We start from the raw sequence: 23,714 nt of genomic DNA, 5'->3' as shown, positions 1-23,714 counted from the left end.
AAACAGGAGTTGTGCCTGGAAGATGTGCCACGAAGAGGCAAAACATATACCATACACATACCAATGACCATTGCATACTTCACCGGATCTTTCTGGAGTTTTTTAATAGTTGTCTTTTTATGTAGTTGTCATGAATTAGTTTTTATTTCTTGTAGAAGTGAGCAATTAGTCTCTTGATTAAAGCCTGTGATTCTTTTGGCACAGTATTTGAGCATCTTTCTCTCTCTTCTTAAGAGTCTTTCCAGAAGCCTCTTTTATTCATAACATATTCGAAAACATGAATACCCTTCCCAATCAGTTTTTCATGATGCAATTTTATCATGAGTCAATTTGATATGCCAATTTTTCCATTGTTTTACATAAACCTAGAAATCTAAGGCACTTAGTTCTTTGTCTGTGATGCTGGAGTTAATCAGTCACACAAGTATCGAGCTAAGCTATAAAATAAGATGACCCTTGTGCTCTTTTAATCTTTATCCTATGAGTGTGTACTGACTTCAGAGCAATTATTTAGGATTTTAATTAGTATGAAGGAGGACAAAATTGGAGCTGTGGATTTTAGAGTGTATTAAGCCACTTAAGTCAATAGGAGTTGGCCTTTGCTTTTAATAGGGCTGTTTTTTCATCCAGAAACTTTTAATTGAATAGAAAGCTTGTAATGCTTGCTTGAAAGTACTCAAAGTCATTTGAGCTGCACATATTAGTTAAAAAGTCTTAGCAACTCAGCACCATCAGCTAAATGTTTTTAAAAAGAGAAAGAATTTAAAAGCCTACAAGATGCTGATAACTGCTTTTACCACGTATTTATGTGCATAGACATCTTCATGAGCGTGTGGTATGTGTATACCCGATGTATGAATTTGTTATTTTAGTATCAATTAACCTTAAGAATACTTGATGCAGCTGTCCCTTATACAGTCCCTATATAATGAACAAAAAGGGCTATGCTTTTGCTTCGTGGTTTTTTTTTTTTATTTGGGTTTTATTGGGGGTGAGGGCTTGGTTGTTTTAACCTGTAATACTTTTTGCCAATTTAGTTCACTTGGAGATTTTGTTATAAATTTAAAAAAAAAAAAAAAGTTAATAGGCTTTTTTAGAGAATGGGCTCTGTCTTATGTCTCTTGTTTCAGTATATGCTGAACTGTATTTTAGACTATCTGTAGAACCGCTTTTTTTAATTTGAGATTGCAATACCTTTCTTAGGTTATTAGCAGAATAAGCTGACTAGAAAGTATACAGGCAAAAAGTCTCCATTGTACTCTGCCAAATAGCATGCCACTTGCTGTCCTTTCTTTGTGTTAGTAGTACTGAGTAGTTGATTGTGAAGCCTGAACTCCAGCTACAGTAAATAGATAGTAACATATAAGATCAAGAGAATTAAGTTTGAAATTTTCTGGCCCAATAAATTCTGTTCATTATGGCTTTCAAGAAACTTCTCTTGACTTACAGTGGTGTCATGAACACCAGGATTTGGTTCTTTGACTTCACTTACCTATTCTTGTCTTGTTAGAATAACACTTGACATATTGCTTATACATTCTGCAGCTTTTTGAGGATCTTGTGATAGGAACCAGTCAGGTGACCTTAAGAAATCCTTGATATATGCTGCAGAACATTGTGGCTTTAAGAAGAGAAGGGAGCTGGTAAAGACGCTCAAGACTTGCCACACTTGCATTTCTAGTCAAGCTATTAATACCCTGATATGGAGCCTAACACAATGGGATCTTTATCTATTGTAGGTGTTCCCATTTAACTACTCTTACAAATTAACGGCTTATTTCTGTTACAGCATTACTGCATTAACTAATGTTTGTTATGCAAGATATTTACTCAGCTATTGAGTAGAGAACTTTCTTCAGTGAGGATGCATGTTCTGCAAGGCCATTTTCTGCAGGATTTAAGATTTGGTTGTTTCTTTGTTGTTTCTTACCCCTCTAAACATGTAGACATAATTGTTATCTATGAAAAGTCATCTTTGAGAGGACAGATATGTATGTTGCCCCGTTGATAGATAATCTTTCTGAAAGCTTCAGAGAGACATAAATACGCTATGTTAAGATTGTTGTAGCTATCCTGGCATGTCAATTGGAGGGCAGCTTGGATAGGTATGCAAGTTATTTCCAAATGATGAAACCCCTTTCACAGCAGCTGAGAGCTGGAGTAGGAGACATGTAGTGTGTTTCTTGGCCAGAACATGTTACTAGAGAGAGTGCAGCAGCAGCCTAGGATAACATTCTGTCAAAAATATCTGTTCTTTCTGTTCAAGTTTCAGTTGCCAAAAGTTGTTGTGCTGGTGGTGTTTTCACTTTTTTTTTTTTTTTTTTCTTCCAAATTTGTATAGGAGAAGTTCAATAAATTGGTCAAGGGCTGATACAAAAGGGGAGACAGGAAGAAAGGAGGTTAACTAGTCTTTCATTAGGTTACCATTCTCTCTCTGATGCTCTGCGCTCACTTACACAAACTGTTCTTGGTGAGAAGGATCCATTTCCATTAAAATCTCTAGTGATAAAGAAGGATTTGTACACCAGAGAAAGCTATGTAGTGTGCAAAATTTATTATCAGTCTGAAAGGTTACTTGGAATAACAGGACAAATTCTGTGCATCCAAAACTTTGTATTTACTGAGGTGCATATTCATACTGTGTTTTATCTGCCTTGAGTCCAGCAGAAAGACAAGTCTCCTAGCAATGGTAAAACAAGCTGACTTTCCTGAGACCCTTACCAATTTTTATACGGCAGCCTACCTTTGCATTAGAAACACACAGTATAGCTGAACTTTTCAGTAACAAATAAAAATAACCTGCATCTTGTTTATTGTATGATTATAAAAAATGTTGTTAATTTTACATTTCTTGTGGTTTGATTCTAACAATTGTGGTAGACAATATTATTCATATGCAGAGGGTCAGGCATGTTTGCTGCCAATAATTTTCATTACAAAGTCTGCTTTTCAACTGGAGTAAGCTTAAGTCAGAAATGAACTGGCATTTTGGCACTTGATACAAGTCTAAAGCTGTGCCCTCGGGAGTACATTACCTCATAACAGCTTTAGATTGCTTTAGAAAATGGATACATTCACTGTCTTACTAATAGGATAGCTGTAATTCTTTCTGTATTTGCAAGACTTACTTTATTACGGTTTTAGAAACATAGGGCAAATAAATGATGTAAAAATGATACTGTTTTAAAGTTGGTGTAGTTACACTTTTTCGCAGGAGCTACATGTATCTGAGAATCACATACCTTGTGAGTCTTTTTACTTTAGTACACAAATATTCTGACATTACCTTAATTTAACTACAGGGTACTTGGTGCTTATCTAAAGCAACATCCCCAAAAATGCATCACTTGTCAAATCCTCTTCAGGCTTTGGAAGAAAAATACATACAGTTTGTACTGTTCTTGCTTATTTCTGTTAAGTAGGAAGCCTGCACTTAGGGCTGCTTCTTTTTTTTGCTTGTTTGGTTGGGTTTTTTCTTCTTCTTAAGTCTAAGGGGTGAAAATGCTACCCTCTAAAGCATCTGAATATAATTTGGTAGCGCAAGAGCTTTTCTTCCTTTAACTGAAGTATTAGGAAGCTTACTCAAGGTCATGTACTGAATGGTTAAATTTAATGTGGCATCACTCTTTGTTGGAGGACTCTGTGATATGAGAGAAACTTGATGAAGTCTCTTAGTGATAAAAAGTTATTGATTTGTTCATGATCTTCACCAACACACTTCTCTGAGTGGCTTATTTATTAAAAAAAAAATACTGCTGTGTTGCAAAAGGTCCACAAAACACCAATTACAGACATCTCTTAAAGCTTGTTCTTGTTCTCTCTAGTGAAACTATCTTCATCCCCTTGATGTGGCAGTTATATTCCCATTAGAAAAGCGGGGGGTTGTGTGTGTTGTGTGTGTTTGTGGTTTTTTTTAGGGACAGTAATAATGAAATTCAGGGGGGTTAGTCAAACAGCATGTGATTTACTGACAAGATGTGCTGGTGATACCAAAAATTCATGGAATGTTTTCATGTAAAGTTGTTTTCGATGTAATCCTTGGCATAGCTAGAATTAATAACAACTTGATGAGATGAGAAGTTCTCTAATGATCCCCTCCTATTAAAGTATAATATTAGTTGCATGCTTGTTTGGGAAGGGGCTTCAGGACAGGCAATTACTAAACAAAATAATCAAGTCTTTATACTCATTGTGCCTTACCAGTGTCACACACAGGGAATATTTTATTACTAGTAATGATGTTCTTTGCAGAAGATTATTCAAGAATAGACAGTGCTGTTACAGTAACTAGGAAAGCAGAAAGGTACTGCTCTGAGCAACTTCTAATCAAATAAGCCAAAGCCTAGGAGGAATAAAATTCAATCCAACTAAATAATACGATGTCGGTTAACTTACAGCATTACTACCTTGCTTAAATTGCATTTTTACTGCATTTGTCAGTATATTGCACTACTAGCATGGTAAAATAATGCACACAGCCGCTCACATAGAATCTGTCCATGCTCAAGGGAAACCACAAATTCTCTCTGTCCTCATTTTAGGGTGTTGCATAGATAAGATTCCTGATAGTCAGCTGTAGCTTTCAGTAAATAAATCATAAAGTAAGTTTTTCCTGACTAATGCTAATTGCATTGTTTAAGACATTACAATATTTGCGTTGCAACCATATACAACTTCTTGCATTGTTCCCAGTTCTTTTCACAAGTGGGATTTTTGTGAAGAAAAATACAGAATCAGATTGTTCCACTTCCATTACATCAGGCTGTTTTGGATTTTTTTTTGTCAAAATGCTACATATAACTTGAATGTTAATATTGAGTGGAAGTTTTTTAATGTTTCCTTCCATTATGTATTACTAATCCAGTTACCTACTTCTTAAATATTCATGCTAGAGTTGTTCATTCTTAAACTTAGCTGTGGTCAAAAAAGATCCTGTCCTGTTGGCATTGGAACCAAATGAGATTTTGCTTTTCAAGTCAATGGCACCAGAATCAAGCCATCACTTTTTTTGTCATTCTCCACTGTTACCGTCTTTTTTTTTTTATTATTATTCATGGCTCTTGTTTCTTCATGGCTTCGGTTCTTAAGAAAATTTATGGAACAGTGGTCCTGATACCAAGACCTATGGCACTCCTTTCTATTAATCTTATCCTGTAGTAAGAATCGGCTGTTTATTTCTTCCCTTTGTTTCAGGTCTCAACCATTTCTTTTTTTTTTTTTTTTGTTCTGTCGGGACTTTGCTTCTCACCCATGGTTACCAAGTTGCCTTAATAGCCTCTTGTGATGAACAAAATACCACATCTATAAATCTTTCTGTCTCAATTCATCCACCGTTTCAGTAGATCTGACCTTGAGAAGTTGTACTTGAGCTTTGAGGGCCTCCAGATATTTAACTTCTCCCATGTACAAAATGTGGCCATATTCCAGACAGCTGTGCATTTGTAGACAGTTGAACAAAGCAGTATTCTGTCCTAACCTGACTAAACCTGCTGAACTCTTACCTTCCTGGCTTTCTTCTAACTTCACCTACTTCCAGCGTGGGGGTGTTTTATTCATTGAAAAAAGACCAAATGCTGTACAAATGTTGTTATAAAGGGTACTAGTAAATGTATCTGGGGCAAAATGCTGGGCCAAGTTTTGCTTGTATGAGAGTATACACAGTACAGAAAGTTCGTAGGTTTTTTTCTAGGGGAAATTGCTGCTTTGTCTCTGCTCTCTTTGTATACCTACAAATTTATGAGGACAGCTTTTTATATTTTTGCTGGGGATTTTACCTTATTTGTATTTTGACATATGAACTGTGATTTAACAGCAGAAAGATAGCTTCCTTTCTCATGCTGGATTCTTTTTGGTTATCACCCTGTTGCTGATGAATTTTAAATGTCCATCACCAAGTCTAAGGAATAAAGAAAAATTTGGCATTCTGTTTAATAATTAAAGCCTTTATTAATATAATCAGAGACACTTTATGTGTATGCTTTTAAATTTCCTGTTGTCATTAATACTTTTAAGTGTTACAAGCTCGATTACCCACTAGTTGAAGAAATTACTTGTAACCAGTTTGAAATTAACAGAGAAGCAAGCTCCAGGATATTTAACTGTTGTCTTTCACCATGTTTCTGTAATGTAGAAAAATGTTACCAAACTCGGGGTGGGAGGAAGAAAGCTGACTTGTATCTTTCAACCTTCATGTAGCCGATTTTAGTCATCATACTTTTTTTTCCTTGCCAGAGTTCCCTGGCATAGTTCTGGCAGCATTGAATGGTGATGTCACATGCTGCTGTAACCTAAATTGCAGTAGTTCCTCATGCCTCCAAAAGGGAAGGAGGGAGGTACTGATTCCTAAACTTTCTCCATTTCTTCTAATGTTTATGCCAAGCACAGAGAGCGATACAAAAATCCTCCTTGCAGAGGGGAGAGAAAAAGGAAAGACATCTTTGTGGCTTTACATCAGTTTTATAACTGTGAGGTCTGTTCCCCAGGCTTAACGCCTGAATGGAAGTGCTTTGCATTCTAATACATACTATTCTAAGGTTGAATGTGCAATGTGAGAGGAGGGACTACAAGAAATGTTGTTTGTCTTGGAAACCTTGAGAAAATACATTTAGATGATGTGCGGGGGAAGAAGCATTTGATCAGAAACATTCCTTATTGTTCAGTTTTAATGTGCTCTACTGATAGCTGGGCTGCTGCTGTCCTTTGAACTCATGAATGCAATTAGTTAGCAGTGGGACACTGCAAGTCTCTGACCTTGCAGTGTCACGTGGTATTGGAGGAGTAAGATCTTGTCACGATTCACAATTGCACTTATTCTGTGAGTAGTCTGGTAGGTATAAAGGGCACTGCTGTGATGTCAAAAATTAGCCATCAGATTGAACATAATCTTGAATTAGGATCTCACAGTGGTGTTTTATTGTACGTACATTTTCATCTTGTAAGCTACAAGTCACTATAAATTGCAGTTGTTTTTATAATCTTTTCTGTAATGTTATCTTTACAGTACTCTTAAGTGTTTTTTAATTACTGGTCTCATGATCCACTACATGTTTAAAAATTGCAGTCCCTCTACTTAATTTTAAGTCAAACTTTCACAGCAGGGATTATTATGATAATGTCCTACGTAAGTACAGAGTACGAATTTAGTATGTTTTCCTTTTTATTGTTCTTTGTGGAAGCTGTTTGGAGGAGGAAAAAATTGTCACAGTTCTGTCTCATTTATTGTGAAGTGTAGTCTTTGTCAGATAGTTTAAGATGTATTAAAGGGGAGGAAAAACATTATTTGCTGTAGAGAGTACATATCCTTATTAGTTATGAAGTTAAAAGTTCTATCAAGGTATGATCAGTACTAGAAGTCATTTCAATTGAGTTAACAGAGGGAATAGAATGAAAATAATTTAAAACTGGTTCACACCAGCAATTCTTTGTGCACTATTAACTGCTAAGATCTAGTCACAAAACATTATTCTGAGAAGAAAAGGTTTAGTGAACCCTAGAAATTGGATTTGATTTATGCCAGAAAATCTGCCTTTTCACTGCTTGAGATTTCTATGGAAGGAAGCCACAGTCTTTTACCAAATGGTTTCTAAGGTAACATCTTATAGCAGAGCATCTGAAACCAATTTGGTTGTTAATGAGAAATAGTTCTCACGGCGGTGGGAAAGAGTGGAGTGAAAGAAAAGGCTTCAAGATTTGGCAGTCTGTCTGTAAAGGCATTTAAATGTGTGCTGCTGCTCTGCTTATGAAATTTCTACATGGATTACACATTCATAATTGCCTTTCAAATGTATAGGCGACTTCCCAGAGTTGTCCTTCCCTATAAAATTTAATCAAGAAGTTAAATGATAAAAATATTTGTATGCAACAGCTGAATAATTTAAATGGCTGGCACTTTCCAGTGGAAACCTCTTTACTCCTGCAGGAAAAATATTTGCATTTTTTGGGTGATAGTGTATTTTTGCTGCAAGAAATAACATTAGTGAATTGGTGCCGTGTCAGAGCTATAGCATCCCACTGATGATAGATGCTACTTGCAGATTTTCTGGGCTTGCTGTGAGACACATTCTGAGAAGTTCTTTTATACTCCCTTTTCTAACGTTCTGACTAGATAAATGGTAGGTCAGTGACCAGAGATACATGCTCATTTTACCTTGGATGATCTGAATATCCTTTACAGTCAGAGCCTCTTTGGGATGGAGGGAATAGAGTGCTTCTGTCAACAATGGCTCATTGCCATTTCTTCCTTCCTCTCAGGAAGAGAGAAAACTAGCAATTCTGGCTTCCCTTTCCCTGGATACATAATAAATATGTAATGGCTCTCTCCTACCATTTTGCATTGCGACAAAACTGTATTCCTGCATTCTGTTCCTTGGTGCCTGAGTAGAATTGCAGAGTTTAAAATCATGCTTGCCTACTTTTCTTCCTCGTGTTATTGAATTCTAAGCATCTATTCTGAGTCACAAAGGAGAAAAACGGTCCCACAGTGACTGCTTTGCACTAAGCAATGTATTGTATTTGGAAAAAAAAAAAAGGAGAAACATTGACAAAGTAAAACATGTATATAAAAGTTAAAATCCATAATCCAGATAGGGTTTGCAGAAGCAAGAGAAACTTCATTTTGTAATCTCTAGGCTCTCCATAGGCCAGGTCTATTAACAGAGTTTCATTAGCATAGTGATATTGTTTAGGAACATGAAAATACCACATGCATACAGTACAGCTGTAATGCATAAAATGTGTTAAATACAACAAAGACCTCTGTCACCAGTTCTCTGATTAACCTTATGCCAGTATGGTGTTACAATATGGGAGTACTTGCCTTACTGTGGTGCTGGCAGGACAGTCCTCACTGTCCTTTGAGGCTTGCAGAAGCAAATTCATGCCCATACTTCAACTACTGAGGCTTATATTGCACCATGTTTGTACACATCAACCACTATCAGCACCTGTTTATTGGCATTACAGCACTGCATTGGCATTTTTGTGCTGTAGCCTCACAAAATGCAATTATTTGTGCAACTTTTATACAGCTTTGATGGTCTTAAATGACTGAGTTTTAGATAAACCTGTGTGCTACTTTAGTTCTGGCCAAAGCTTTGGTTATATAATACACATTTGCATAGTACCTTTCTGTTGACATTGTCCTGCTGGTTCTTCTAGAAGCCCGTAGTCTCTATAGGTTCCATTTCTGCAAGGGCATCTGCTCCATTATGTATATATTAAATGCCATTCTTGCACTCTGCATAAAATGTCCAAGTTATTTTGTAAAAGTTATTGGGATTAAGTTTGGATCCCATGACTTGGAATACTCTGTAGCCACCTTATGAAAATTGTAAGTATAATAGCCTCATAAAGAGCTTGACTTCATTTGATTTCACCTGCTGCAGAGGAAAGCCTTGCACTCTACAAAAGAAGAGAGGATGCTATGAATCCTTTGTCATGTGATACTAAATATGATTTTCAGAATAACTGACCCTGTTAAGTAAAAAATATGCCAAATTATAGCAGTAAGAACCCTGGTTCTAGTGCTGTGGCTATAGAAAAAGTTAGTGTCACATTACCTGGTTGTCTGAAAGCAGCTCTAGGGATGGTGCTGGGGAACATGTTGGAAAGAAAGGCTCCAGAGGCAAGTTCATGGAGAAGGTCTTTCTGATCATTTGGTAGTTGGCTTGAACACAACTGTGATTTGATTTTTGTTTCTTGGTTGCATTTTGGATTTTTTCGTGTTTTAATAAAAACACTGAATATGTCAAGTCATTTAGCTGCTGCTGCTAAACAGGGAATTTTTCTTGCCCAAAATTTGCTTGCCCCTTGCCTGAAATATGTGTTTTTCCCTCTGGGGTGTTGTTAAAGTTCATTAATAATTCTAAAACTATATACTTTTTTGGCTATTTTACAATCTGAATCAACTTGTCAGAGGATCATATGAATACAGAAGTAGGTGAAGGAGGCAGTAAGTCAGTAAGCAAGGGCAGCAAGTAAGGATTGTCTGTCATTGAGCAATTCCATAGAAGAGGCATATGGTTTTGTGAATGGATTAGCAATAAACCTTGAGATGTGTTATATGTTCATTTGTTCTATGTATAGGCAACACTTTGTTTTATTATCAAATTTTCTCATAATTTAATTAGCAAAATCAAGTTGTGTTGACAACAAAAATTTGAATATATTCATAAGATACACTGTGTGGCCTTAATATTGATGTAATATTGAAATAATAGAAATAAAACTATTAGAACAAGGTATTTCAAGCCTATTATGATATACAATACCATATATACACGATAAGTTTGTAAACATTGATAAAAGGATGTTTGAACTTTTGCTTTTAAGAGTTCTTAAGTGATTACTTGGAGATAAAGAAATCGGAAAAGGAATGGGCATTTTTGTAGGTATGTTGTTTGTCAACTGTTTTAATGTGCTGAGCACTGATGTCAAAAGATCATTAATCTCTGATAGGATCTCTAAATATCTCGGCTGTGGTTTCACTAGCAGGAACTCTTCTAATGTAAATGATTCCATCAATTTCAAGTAACCAAAATTATTCATGTCACAGAACATTTTTATATACTCAGTTAAATAATACTTTCACATTTCACAAAGAACATGAAGACACGCTCTTCCACAAAGGGAGGGAAAAACCAGGAAAAGTAGGTCCTGATTCTCTTTTGAAAAACTGCTTGTGCTTTGTGTCTCTGTCTGTAGTTCTGCAGCTTCCATGAAGGACAGAAAGTTTAATGAGGCTGAGGGTCAGCTGAGATGGTGCATAAAACTGTGTGTGTTAGTATTTTGGTGTGTGATTTGTCTTACATCTTGGTGGTGGGTTTTACAGTTTGTTTTTTTTGGGGGGGCGAGGGGCAGGAAATCGGGGGATGTTGATTTCAGAGGGGGGGGCTTGGCAGTGTTGCTGATTGGGTTTTGTTTGTTTGGGGTTTTTTTTGTTTATTTGGGAGGGTTTCCCCTCTGTAGCAACTGTATTGTGAACAGGATTCTGCCTTCCTAATAGTCTTTGAAACTTTCTTTGGATTATCAGAGCACATTGCTTATCCCAGTTTTGATAGCAGTGTTTTTCAGGATATCAAGAAAGTGATGAGTAATCATGACAAAAACCCAATGTAACTAATTAAGCCTAGTTTTCAATTGATTTGTATCTTTTGACCTATCCATATCCTTGTCTCTACCAGCCACCAATTTTCAAAAAATCTGTAGGAATGTAATTAACTTGGACATCTTCAGATCTGTCAAAATTTAGGTTAGTGCAGTCTGTGAGAGAACAGTGATATTCCCCTGGGAAAAGAAGTTAAAATACTAGCTAAAAAATAAGGACCTTTTCCAGACTTATTTATGTTTGACTTCATTTATTAAAAGGAATTCCTTCTTATCAGAGAATCAAAATATATTAATTCACTGTTTTTTAGAAGCAATAAGGGGATGCAATGGGTGCTAGTTCATATTAGTTTTAAATGTGAGATTGGATTTTGTCTTTAAATGTACATGCACAGTGTGAATTACATCTCTGTGAACAAAGAATAATCCCAAACATGTAAGAATGTTAATGTGTTCAAATCATGTTAAACCCAGATTTGAAATTTAAGTCTGTCCAGCTTCTTTTGTCATCCTTCTGCATTTATGAATTGTAACATAAGTCTAGAAGCTGTTGTGTTGGTTGCATAATTACCTTAGAAACCTGTTGTTCATTATTAAGTTGGGTTGCAAAGGGGTAATATTAAATACTTGTTAAGCATTCTTTTTAATTACTGTTCAGTGCATCACTAGTGTTGTAGTACATTTTTAGGCATAGAAGCTGAGATAATTCTCTCCAGACTGATTTTGGTCTCTATTTCCTGTGAAACAAGTGTGCTTGCCATCACCGCTTAGGAAACAATAACAAAATTATTCTGAATTTTCCTTCTTTCCTGTTCTCTCCCTTTAACTTAAAGGGGTTAAAATAAAAAATAAAAAAAAAAAAGTTGTTTGTCCTAAATGTTCTTACTGAAATCCATTATGCATGAAGAGTCTGAGTCCATTTGCAAGACCTCTAAATGAACTCCATTCATTCTGTGCTTAGAAATGTCCATTCAGCCAGAAACAGACACAATAGTTACAACCTCATTTATTTGGCACCAGTACCAGCTTATTAAAAGTGAAGGAGTGGTTATGAAAAAGTATAGTAATTTGTCTATGCTGGTTATATAATTCTTTAATAAAAATCCTTTAGGATCTGAATAATATAATAATTGTATGTGTATTCTTTGCCCATAGTTGCAATATAGTAGCAATGCATTCATCTAAAATTCTTAAACATTCATCAAGATTTTGAAATGGCTATTTTTAAAATGAAAGTTGATCTGGCTTGACTTATTTTCACGTAAAACAAGTTACAGGGATATCTGTTTCTAGGCAACTTAGAAATTAAGTCAATTATTAATCACAGTTAGTGGCTATGCATAAAAAAGCTTTGAAGTTTTGTCTTTTAAAACATTAAAATTGTTTACATTTGGAAGGTAAAATACTTACGATACACATGTCAAAATTGTAGGAATATAGTATCATAATTTCATCACTTAAAAATCCATGAAGATAAATCAAGGATTCAATACTCTCTATTTTGTAGGTCATAAACTTAAAGTGGGAGTTGTCCCATTGTGATTAGCAGAATGTCATTATCCTCAGGTGTATGTGTGTGACATCAGCCAATATAATATTTATAATGATTTGGAGTGGTGAGTAAGATTACAGAGTTATCACAGACTTTTCTTCTAGGATTACAAATGAATAAAAATATTAAGCACTTAGGAGAACCTGGCTTGCCTTACATGCAGGTAGGACTTTTGCAAGTTGTCACTCTTGCTTGCATTGTTACAATGCATGTGAAAAGGTCGTGCAGACTCCTGTGGGTGTTCTCTCTCCAGTTCAGTTATGGGAGGTTCCAAGGATGAGTCTAAGGTAAATCTGTGTATTTTCATTTGTTTCCTTTTTCTGATAGTCTGGGTAGCCATATAAATTTCTTAATTTCACAATATGCAGGTAGTGTTTGATGGAGAAATAAGTATTATGTTTGCAGGGAAAGAGAAAGTTAACAGCAGATACAGATTTCACTTTATATTGTTCTTCTTTCACCTGGAGTCCTTTATTTATTTGGATTCAGCAGTGGCTGAAGACTGTGTTGATGTCAGCGGTCACAACTGTAACAGGGCCCTTCTGAAACTGGTGACCATTTGCATGCTAGCTATTGTTTATGGTACTAGGGCCTTTAAGTACTGATCATCTTGGAAGATGGCTTTGGTAGCTGACTGGAACTGACTGAGCGTTTCGTCTAACAAACTGTAGAAAATACTGTTTGTGGGAAGTGTGTGTGTGAGGGTGAATGGGTGAGGGGCTCATGGCAGGAAAAACAACTAACAGGAAAGGGTAAGTAGAAACATCATCCTCCTTGCTCTCAACCAGTTCTTTATCTGACAGTCCTCCTGCTGGTTGCTTTTCCTGCTGAGTCTCCTCCTCCTTCCGTCCCCTTGACATGCCAAATACACATCCAGAGAATACCTACACAATGAGAGTCACAGTACTTTGTTACTGAAACTCCCTGTATGCCCATTCTGTAACTCTTGTGTAGGATTCCATTGTTTTGGTGACTGCTGAGCTTGACGTTATATGAATTGCACCTGCAGTAGGGCCAGGTCTGGGGTTGTACAATGCAATAATAACTTGAAGCTAGCAGATGTTTAACAGAGTAAAAGTTTCAGGATATGCGTTCTGCAAAGTGAATTGCCTACATTGTCTTTAATTTCTTTTTGTTAGTATTTTAATCTCTAAATGTGCTCCTGTATGAAAAATAAGTGCCATATACTAATTTTCCATAAAGCATGTGTTTTCTCTTTGCTGGTCTTCAGCCTGAATTCTGAAATAACTTCTTTACAGTTAAATGCTGTTAATATTTGATTTTGCTGGAATTTTTTTTTTTTTGAGATCACTGTCAACATTCTAGCACTTTGTGTATTTTTCCAGCCTAGAGATCTATTCATTCCCATTTCTTTACTATTAGGAAATTAAATGAGAAGATTCTGTGACAGTGTACCAAAAAAAAACCCCCAAAATTAAAAAGAATGATTAAATATGTCCCTCAAGTCACTGCTGACAATTGACTTTTGATTTTGTTTGTTTAGGTACTTCCCATCAAGGTGGTTATTCCCATGATGCTGTAGTCCATGCATTACGAAAATGTGGCATTCGTCATATTGACACAGCAAAAAGATATGGCTGTGAATCTCTCCTCCAAAAGGCCATAGAAGAGAGTGATGTGAAGCGAGAGGATCTCTGGATAACTACCAAACTGTGGCATAGTGATTATGGCTATGAAAACACAAAAAAAGCCTGCTTGGAGTCATGTGAAAGACTTGGTGTTGAATATCTTGGTATGAACCTTTACATATAGTTCATTAATTGCGCCTTCCATGTGAGTATTTGCAAAGGTGAATGAATTCCTGAAAAAAACTATGTATTACAGATGGATCATAAAAACCAAATTCTGCCTTTATTTACACATTTGCAGATTTCTTGTGCTGTTTGTTCTCTAGAAAGTTCACATGCATAGAGTTGAGAGCACAGGATTTTTTGTTGTTGCAAATGTTTTAAAACAGATCAGTGTGTGTCTTCTAAAGGTATGTTGCATTGTTAAATCAATTTGAGGAACCGCTACATGAATTTTATATATTTTGCTAAGAACACCCAAAACCTATGAAACAAGGATGCAGAAATTTTACAATAGTTTGTTGGTAGCAGGGTAACAAAAATGCCCACTATCTTCTGTGGTCTGTTAAATCTCGAGGAATTGGGAGTCCTTTCTGAAACTTATTTTGTAGGTCTATTAACATTTAAAAATCCTGATTAGCTGCCTTTGGTTTGGTCTGTCTGATGCAGTATGCTTTGGGGAAAATGTCAGGGGTATCAACAAGACTTTAGCAAACTAAATCTAACACTGAATTAGACTTATGCACTTTTAAACTTACCCTGATCATAAACTTATCGTAGTCAAAGATGTGATATTGTTACTCCCTTATTAGACAGGCAGAGCTGTAATGCTGATGCTGATTAATTCTTTGCAACAGGTCATAGGAGAGGAGGTACCCAACAAAAAAACATGGTATTTTTTAAAATGCTTTTGCTACTTCTTCCCTAGCTGGAGTAATGAAAATAAAGTGGAGGTAGAGGAAGATGTATTTAAAGTAATAATATAAAAATGATACAAGTGGAAATAGTATTTATGCCGATAATCGAGGAATAATTGACCTAACCATCAGACGTTATCTGTCAGTGTCCTGAAAACCCTCATTTTGCTTTTCTTTCCTCACCCTGTCCCCCTGTTTCCAGTAAATAAACTTCAAGTAAACAGCTTTTGTGAAGTACTACAGATTTTGCAAAATTAATATCATATAATATTAATTGCAACTTTGTGCTGTATTCACTGTTTTTTTGCTTGGGTACTTTGCAAGATGAAGGGAGAAAAACCCTTTATTTGTTGAAGACTGAGATACTTGTATGCACATCTTTGGCTTAATTCCTTCTGGAAATGTCTCCCTTAACTTCCTGCACAGGTACAGAATAATGCAAAATTAATTAAAATTACCTTTTTGTCTCTGCTGTGTAGACACAGGTCACTGCAAGGAGACTTTAATAAACTGAGTTTCAAGTCCTGACTTTCTCCTTTAAATTAAGAAATAACATGTTTCCTCCTCTCTGCTTTCTGCTTGTTACGTTTTGTGTTTGCTTGCTTGCTTCTGCTTGCTATGACACTGGTGCTGAATGTTGATGAGAGGAAAACTTGACTCACTTCCAGGAAATAATTTTCAGTGATTCCTTTTAATACTGTAATTTGCTTTTATTTTCTCAAGTAGTAGACTGTTGAAAGTAGGTGCTCACACAAATACTCAGTCTGCCTATTGCTGCTAAGCAGAAATAAATGAAACAAATTTTAAAAAAATCTGAGAGCAAGAAATGCACAAATACTGTCACCATGTGAGTGAATCCTTGGGCTGACATAAACAATTGTCAGTTTGTGTGATAGGTTCAGCTCTGAGACTTCTTTTGCTCATATTACTAAGATAAATTAAGGAATATTCCAGCTGACTGTGCAATTTGCCTCCATACTAGATTTTATTTTTCTTTAATACCATTACCCATCTTCCCTCCCTTCCTCACCTTTCTTCCACTGATGTGGAGATGTCTGAAAAATTTGTAAAGCTCTTCCTGAACCACCACTTAGTCTGACATAGCGACCTAAATCAATGTTGGCTTCAGCTTGCTTTAACTTGGTGATTTGTAAACTGTGATGGCTTAGGAAATACTTCACATGCAGTTCACTGATCTGTCAGTGAGGATAGTGACCTCCACAAGAAAGATGGGATGGCAAGTGGAGTAACAGTTTTGGCTGCTTAAGTTTGATCTCTGTTGTATCAATTCCACAGACCATCTTTGTTAAACACGGTATGATCTGCACTTATGTGAAAGAGAGAAGTTCTATCTTTAGTGCTGTGTGTGCTGATGAAGTAGAACTTTAGAGGAGGTGCAATACATGGTGTGTTTCCTGGGGCTCACAGAAAGCATCATACGCTGGGAGTCCTGTACCTCCTTTCTGAAAGCGCTCAGCTGGAAGGTGCTGTTGGAAGGATTTTCAAGCGAACAGTGCCAATATGTTGAAACATGAACTTGTCAAGTGTTTCAAGAATGCTGAGAGTAAGAGCTTTTTGTTGCAAAATGAGGCTTACTACAAGTGTGACAGAAGTAACTGGAATGCAGAAGAAGGGTTTGAAAATATGGTTATAAGGCTGTAGAACCAAGCTTAGATATTCTAGCTATTTTCATTCATACCTGCATTTTTGTGTCCCTTTTCTGCTGGCCAGCCTGTACCATAGAAAGGACATGAAATCCATGACAGAAGACGTTAGGTAATAACAGGGCCATTTGTGCCCAAGCTTATGTATGAAAGTAAATTCTTTAGTTACAGGCACGTGTTGATGCTGGCAATCTTTCTGTGAAATAGGAATGTGAAATAAAGGTACATGAAACGTACCAAAATCAGCATGTCGTCATTTCGTTATGTGATATTAACCGAATATGTGAGGGGTTCATAGCATTTTCATAAAGATATGTGGTTAATATAGAAAATTGAAAGATCCTAAATAACATATCTGTTATGTTGGAGGGAAAATTAGTCATCCAGAAGACTACAAAAATAAAAAGCTGTTAGAGCCCTAGCAGCTAAATGTGTAGCTAAGCTTTCTGTTCCAAGAAAGGACCTGTTAATATTTTTGAGTGAGTTTATGGAATACATAAGTTCACAGACTGAATTAGAGACACAGGAAATAATCTAACTGGAATTGATATATCTGTGCATTAGCAGTATATAGAATGCCAGCTGTTGAAACAGATGAACTGTTGAAAGCAGTCACAGCTTGTAAGAGGAAAAAGTGTTCCATATAAAACATTGTTATGAAACCTTTTTGAAAAACACTTTTTGGGCAAATAGTATTGGGAGAACAGTGTTCCAGGATTTTTATTTGAATTGGTAGATTACATATCCATGAGAAACTGGAAATTTGTATTATGTGTGGGCAGTGGTTGTAACAGATATTCTGCTCCTTGCATTTTCTAAATGTGGTCCTCAACTGGCAGTCACAGTAAACCAATATGAATTGGCAGTAGATCTTACAGGTTTGGCAGTAGCAGAATACATTCCTTGGGATTTGGATCAAACCTCCAAAGTAGTTTCTTTGCGATTTGTGGTTTACTGAATTCGTAAAAAAATTCATTTTCCTTTTGACTGTTCAAAGTCTGTCACATTTAGGCAAATCTAAGCTATCACAAATCCTCAACTGGAGCTGGACAAGTGTTCTATCAGCATATTCAGTGTGATAGATGAATCACATGAATTATGATAATGCACCCACTTCAGATTGTGTATTAATTCAGAACATTTTGCTGGTTGCTTCACATTGATCCTTGTTCCAATAGAATAAAAAACAAAACAGAACAAACATCAGGTGGGAGAGAAGTAATCGTTTATGTAGTAAGTGCAGTGATGATTGAGAAAAGCAGGGCAAACAACTGCATTAAGATAACTCTGCAAAACACTGAAAAATATACTTTTGCTTTTAGGTTTGATATGAGCCAGGGCTTATTCTTCAAAACCAGGTTTGTTTTAGCACATTTTGACTTTTTTTTTTTCTCTAATAGTGTTATGAATTTGAATAAAATTGCACTTCTATTTCAGTGACAAACATGCTGTTGCCTTTTGAATGTGTAAAATGTCAGTGTAACCACTAAGGAGTAATAAGCCACTCTATTTTAAATGCCTGTGTGAAAGTAGTTCACATGTTAATTTTAGTTTTCCTGCAGCGCCGTTTTGACACTTGAATGAACCTCAGGCCCTCACTTACCACTGTACCACTACAGCCTGATTGTCTGTAAAGGATGCTTTAAAAAGGTGGTAAATACAAAATATGATTGGGAATGTTTGGAGGCTTTTTCTTTTGCTCAAGTACATCTTTATACTGTGAATGATTTGGGGGTATTTTGTTTTGAGTTGAGATTATTTTAAAAATATATGGTTGGGAGACATCTCAAAGCATTAATTAATCTGTCCCATGCTACAAAGCACAACCCCTTCATTCTCAACAGATTAAAATGTAGTCTGTTCTTAAAAACCTCCAGTGACAAAGTTACACATTTCTTGATTACTAGAACCTTAAGCTGTTTTGACAAGTAGCTTAAAACTAATTTCTTGCTTTTAAAATTATAATTATTTTTGTGCTCTTGTAATCCCCCAGGAGGGAAAATATTCTAAGCAAAAGAAAGCATATGGGTGTAGGTGTGAATGTATGTACAAACGAAGATGAAATCATAGACCTTGGTTTGTGAGGTGCTTACTGGTTTTGTTGGCCTTACAGGTATTAGGGAAAGTTTTCTAACAGATGCAGTGGAAATAAGCAGATCCTAATGTAAAATTAACTGTGCTTAGTTTATTTAAATAGAGTGGCAGCTCCATTGCTCATTGCAAGGTACACTGTATTCCTTCAGGTCCTGGCTGTGCTGGGGTTGTTTGTGCGTGAGTGGCAGAGAGACCATTCTACTCTATCTCCGAGATAAGTACCTTTGCCCCACAACTTTCACAAACAGTTCTTGCAGTCAGGAGAACTGCAGTTTGTGATCTAGCAGATGCTTTCTAGCCCTAAATGTGTGTATTTTGAACTGGGAAGTAATTTTTATTTCAACCAAAACCCTAAATTAAAATAAACATAATAAAATGATATGGACATCACATACCTGATAACATCATCTTTCTAAAATAAAGGAGCAACATGTCTGATTGAAGAAATCTCAGACACCAGTACAAGGAAGGGTAATCTACTGCATTTTTTACTTAACCAAGGCCAGAGATCGCTTAGTTGTCCAATCTGTTAGAAGTCATTCTTCTGAGTGCTTCAGTTTCTTGGCTGAGTACAAAGTATCTTTGTATGTGGAAGTCCCTGATGTGGCTATTTCTGTGAACACTTGCAAGCTGTGACGTCTACCTGAATAGTCAGGCTTTTGGAAAAGTAGCTTTTGCTGAAATTATGCTGAAGTTAATGATTGGGTTTTTGTTGGTGCTATATGACATGTTTCTGCATAGTTAAGCAGTTTTTATTAGTCTGATCTGGAGAACATAAAAAGCAGCAATTAAAGTTATGTAAATCTTCCATTTTTAAGTGAGGTAGATATCAGATACCAGTAACTTACACCTACTTATATTATGTACTTGCTTTATCCAAACAAAAAAATTAAAACATGGCAGTCTCTATGCAGTAAGTACCATCAATGACTTATATGATTTTGGATCAAAATGAACACTTGATACTAGCAATTCCTAATGCTAATCCTTGCGATTGTGTCTAATTAGTGGAAATTTTAAAAGAGACTTTATTGGCAACAGAATTAGATTAGTCCTGAGGTTTCAACCAAATTCTTTAATCAATTTCCTGATAATAGTTTTCACTTAAATGTTACAGAAATTGGTATTTATTCCAATACTATATATTGGTATTTATTCTTTATAAATACAGCTTCTTTTTTTTCAGAGCAGTTGGAGAAAAAGTAATTACTCACAGATCATTCCTGAACAAGACTGCACATGTGGTTGGGTTTTTCTAATCTTCTATAAATTGGGAGTGGATTTCATGTATATAAGGGCAAAGAATGAGCAACTTTTATTTTAACTCTTCAAATGTGACATAAATCCAGATGCTGCAAATCATTATGTATGTGTGCTGTTTGCTTGTCTGAGCAGTTATGTTTAAAAATCTAATGAGTTACTGGTATCAGAAAGTGCAAACTTAACTCATGATTTTTCTGAAACATCCAAAATCATTTTCCTCAATACATGTGTAATGTATGCTACTGTACAAAATTCTGTCCTGTTCTAATTAGACTCTTAGTCTAAGGAAGATACTCTCTTTAACAGTGTTGCAGTGATGTACCCAAATGGTAACTGATGTATTATAGTGAATTTTATGTTACCTTTTCCTCTTAAATCGAGGTTGAATTTGTATTTATAGAGGTGGAAAGCTAATGTGCTGGCCCACTGGTGTAGTAATCATTAGGGCAGTCCTTAAATGTGAATTAAAAAAATTATGGGAGAGGATCTGTGTTTCAGAAAGAGGTGCTGTAAATGAATGGTGCGATGCAATGAGCAGAGTTTTTTGTTAATTGAATGCAAACAAGTCCATCTTTTTAATTCTTAACTCTATATTTGAGCTGCCAAAAAAGGAATACTATAAAGTGCACAGACAATGGTGCACATTTCAGTCATGCATTTATTTCCTTTTCCTGTTTTGTGTCAGAGTAATGAATGTGGCAAAGACCAACATCTCTTTGACTGAGATGCCTACAATTATCTGTGTAATTTGCTGTTAGAATTTAAATACAAATGTAGTTGTTTTCAAAGTATTTCCTAAGTTTCTCCTTCATAATATCTAACAGTGTCTACAAAATTATAAAGAACTTACAGGTCTTACTGTTTTTGAAATTTAGGTAATCTGATTTGGACCTCTGATTCAAATACATGTAAATTTCTCAATTTTAGTTTGTTGGAAATGCTTCCTTTTTGAGTAGAAGGTAGTCTTTTCTTGCATGGAGAGAAGACTCAAAAAAAATGCTTTCCTGAGACTGCCAGTTTCAGTAACTACTTGGATAATTTCATCAGCAGTAAATCTTAATTGCATTTGAAATTGTGCTAATGTTTCATAAAATGTAGTAAAGAGTAATTTTGTGCCATTAAAATAGTATTTTAAAAGGCTTAAAAAAATCACAAATGCTGCCACAAAATTTTAGCAAAAAAACCTGCATGAAAGATGTGCTGTAATTTCCAACAGAAATTAATAAATGCAAGTGTCCTTTAGAAAGGAAAAAAACAGACTCACTGCTGAGGTGGTATAAAATATCTACAGAATTGCCAAATGTATTTATCTTCCATAAACTTCAAGACTTTTAGCACTTCAGGAGAAGTCCAGTCTTAATTCCAGTGACCAAAATCCTTTTGATTTAAATGGGGCATGTTATGTGTTGAAAGCTTATTAAGTGCATATGTGACCAAATTCTGATTACAGTGACCTCTAACGTGTGACACGTGTGCAACTTCTACTACCTTTAGTTGTTAATGAGGTGTTGTAGATTTTGTTTATTAAGACTAAATGGATGTATACAGTAATGATCATGCAGTAGTCATTGTAACTGTTTTGATGATAATATGTTAGGGCCATTATGGAAGGAAAATGCTTTTTCATAAGTTTGATACATATATTTTTTGGACACTTTAATGAGTAGTCTGGTTCTGTTTCTTTTTTAGATCTTTATTTAATACACTGGCCTGATACACATGTTCCAGGTAAAAGCAATCGAGAGGTCCGAGCTGAAACCTGGGGAGCAATGGAGGAGCTCTATGAGAAAGGTGATATAAAAATCTATCTTAGAAGAAGTTACAGTGCATTTTGGGATTTGGGCAATTCAGAATGAGAGATGTTCAAAAACTCAATTTGAATTGGTTGCTCATATTCCAATGGGATTTGTGTTTGTGAGTTATGTGAATCTCTTTGGAAACTGCAGCATGAGCATTTTGGTAAGTTAAATAAGAGAGCTTAGTGTTGCTTGTTGCATTACCAAATTCTGCCCGTGAGTTTAATGATACCTTCTTGAGGCGATCTACAGATTACAGTGAAATCTATATGCCACTACAAAACATCTTTGTAGTAGCCTCTGTTTTAAGTACAAATGATGCTGGTTTACTTCCTTTTAGATTTTTTTTTTTAATTGTATGATGCCATTTGCCAATTTATCATATATTGTGGTACTTCATAGATCCATTTGTGTTTTAGAAAAGGTCAACAAAACAAAATGGTTAGATGAGGAAAAGGTACTCCTACAGATTCTCTGGTACTAAGTTTTGTGGGGGGAAAAAAAAAATCAAAGAAAGGAGGTATTCTCTCAAGCTCTGATAACTGTCAATTTGATTTTTGGTGCACTGCAAACTTCAATTTATGTTCATAGCCATAGGAAGAGTACTCTGTCCCAATCCCAGTTTGTCATGTAGATTGAAGAGGTGGATTTTGCTCCTGAAGTATGCAGTATTATTAGAAATAATGTCGTAAGAGAAGATCCTGTCATGCAGTTCTTAGGCAATGTGGACCACCCTGTTTACAGCTTCAGAGAAGTTTCACAGACAGAGAGAAGACTTCTTGGATTAAGTAGTCTGTTTGCTAGCCCAGTTATTGAAATAGTGATTGTAGCAGGAGGGTTGTACAAAGGCAGTTACAGGCTGTATGCCATTACCAGTTTTATCAGAGCAATAAATAAACCTGTTCTCTTACACTTCAACTCTTCAGTTACTTTTGGTCTGCCTCTGGAAACACAGAAGTAAATTATCTTTGATACATCATTTTTTGTTGCTTTTTATATTAAGCGTAAGGGAAGTTGCAAAAAGTGTTTTCTGCCATGTAAGGGATTACAACATTCAGTTTTTAAAGAAACACTACACTGATCTAGTATTTCAAAGCATCACTGACTTTTAAATTGAAAGATGGATTATTTGACAAGGTACTTCATCTTTCCATTGAGAAATCTTTTCCTGATGAGTATTTAAGTTAATTAATTTCATGTTTCTCTCTTTCTTTCTATCTTCTTAATTGGAGAGACTGTGAGCTATTGGGTGGTCTTCCAGTATAACGCTGGAAATACTATCGCTAGCCTCACAGGCAGAGGAAAAATTACTTCTGGTTTTTTGTTCCTATGTGTGATACAGCTTTACAGATTACTCATATTTATTTTTCCTGAAGTTGCATTTCTTCAACAGTGTTATCAATTTGCATGTTGCTACCCTCAGACTTTTTCTGAATTTAAGCCTTCTGTAGACTCATGATTCATTTAGCTAAGCATAAGTTTTCCAGCTCTGGTTGTCTAAATTACCTCAGTTAGGTCATCTACAGGGGAAGGAAAATTTGTCTCATTGAATTGAGTGCCTTTAGAACATTAACCTCCATATCTTTGCTTTAGGGGACACAGACTTTGGATGTCCTGACCATAACTATTTGTTACTGAAATGACACGCAGATATTAAACACTCTGGAGATGGAAATGCAATGATTCTTGAGGAAAATGTTAAATAACTTGTTTGTGTGGTTAACCACTATACTTTC

General features: G+C 35.8%; 1 protein-coding gene across 1 annotated transcript in view; it reads left to right on the top strand.

Moving 5' to 3' along the window:
* The window catches only part of LOC101921460 (uncharacterized oxidoreductase ZK1290.5-like), a gene marked incomplete at its 5' end in the record, with an annotated part of 49,625 nt that overhangs the window by 1,513 nt on the left and 24,398 nt on the right, over positions 1 to 23,714 (top strand). The window contains 2 exons of the mRNA XM_055815529.1: positions 14,160 to 14,408; positions 21,872 to 21,973. Of these exons, the coding sequence (XP_055671504.1) occupies positions 14,160 to 14,408; positions 21,872 to 21,973 (351 nt within the window). The remainder of the gene's footprint in view (positions 1 to 14,159; positions 14,409 to 21,871; positions 21,974 to 23,714) is intronic.

Source organism: Falco peregrinus, chromosome 10, assembly GCF_023634155.1.
Source record: "Falco peregrinus isolate bFalPer1 chromosome 10, bFalPer1.pri, whole genome shotgun sequence".
In the NCBI taxonomy this organism is placed as follows: Eukaryota; Metazoa; Chordata; class Aves; order Falconiformes; family Falconidae; genus Falco; species Falco peregrinus.
The sequence above is the reverse complement of the archived record's forward strand: the minus strand, read 5'-3'. Positions and strand labels throughout refer to the sequence as shown.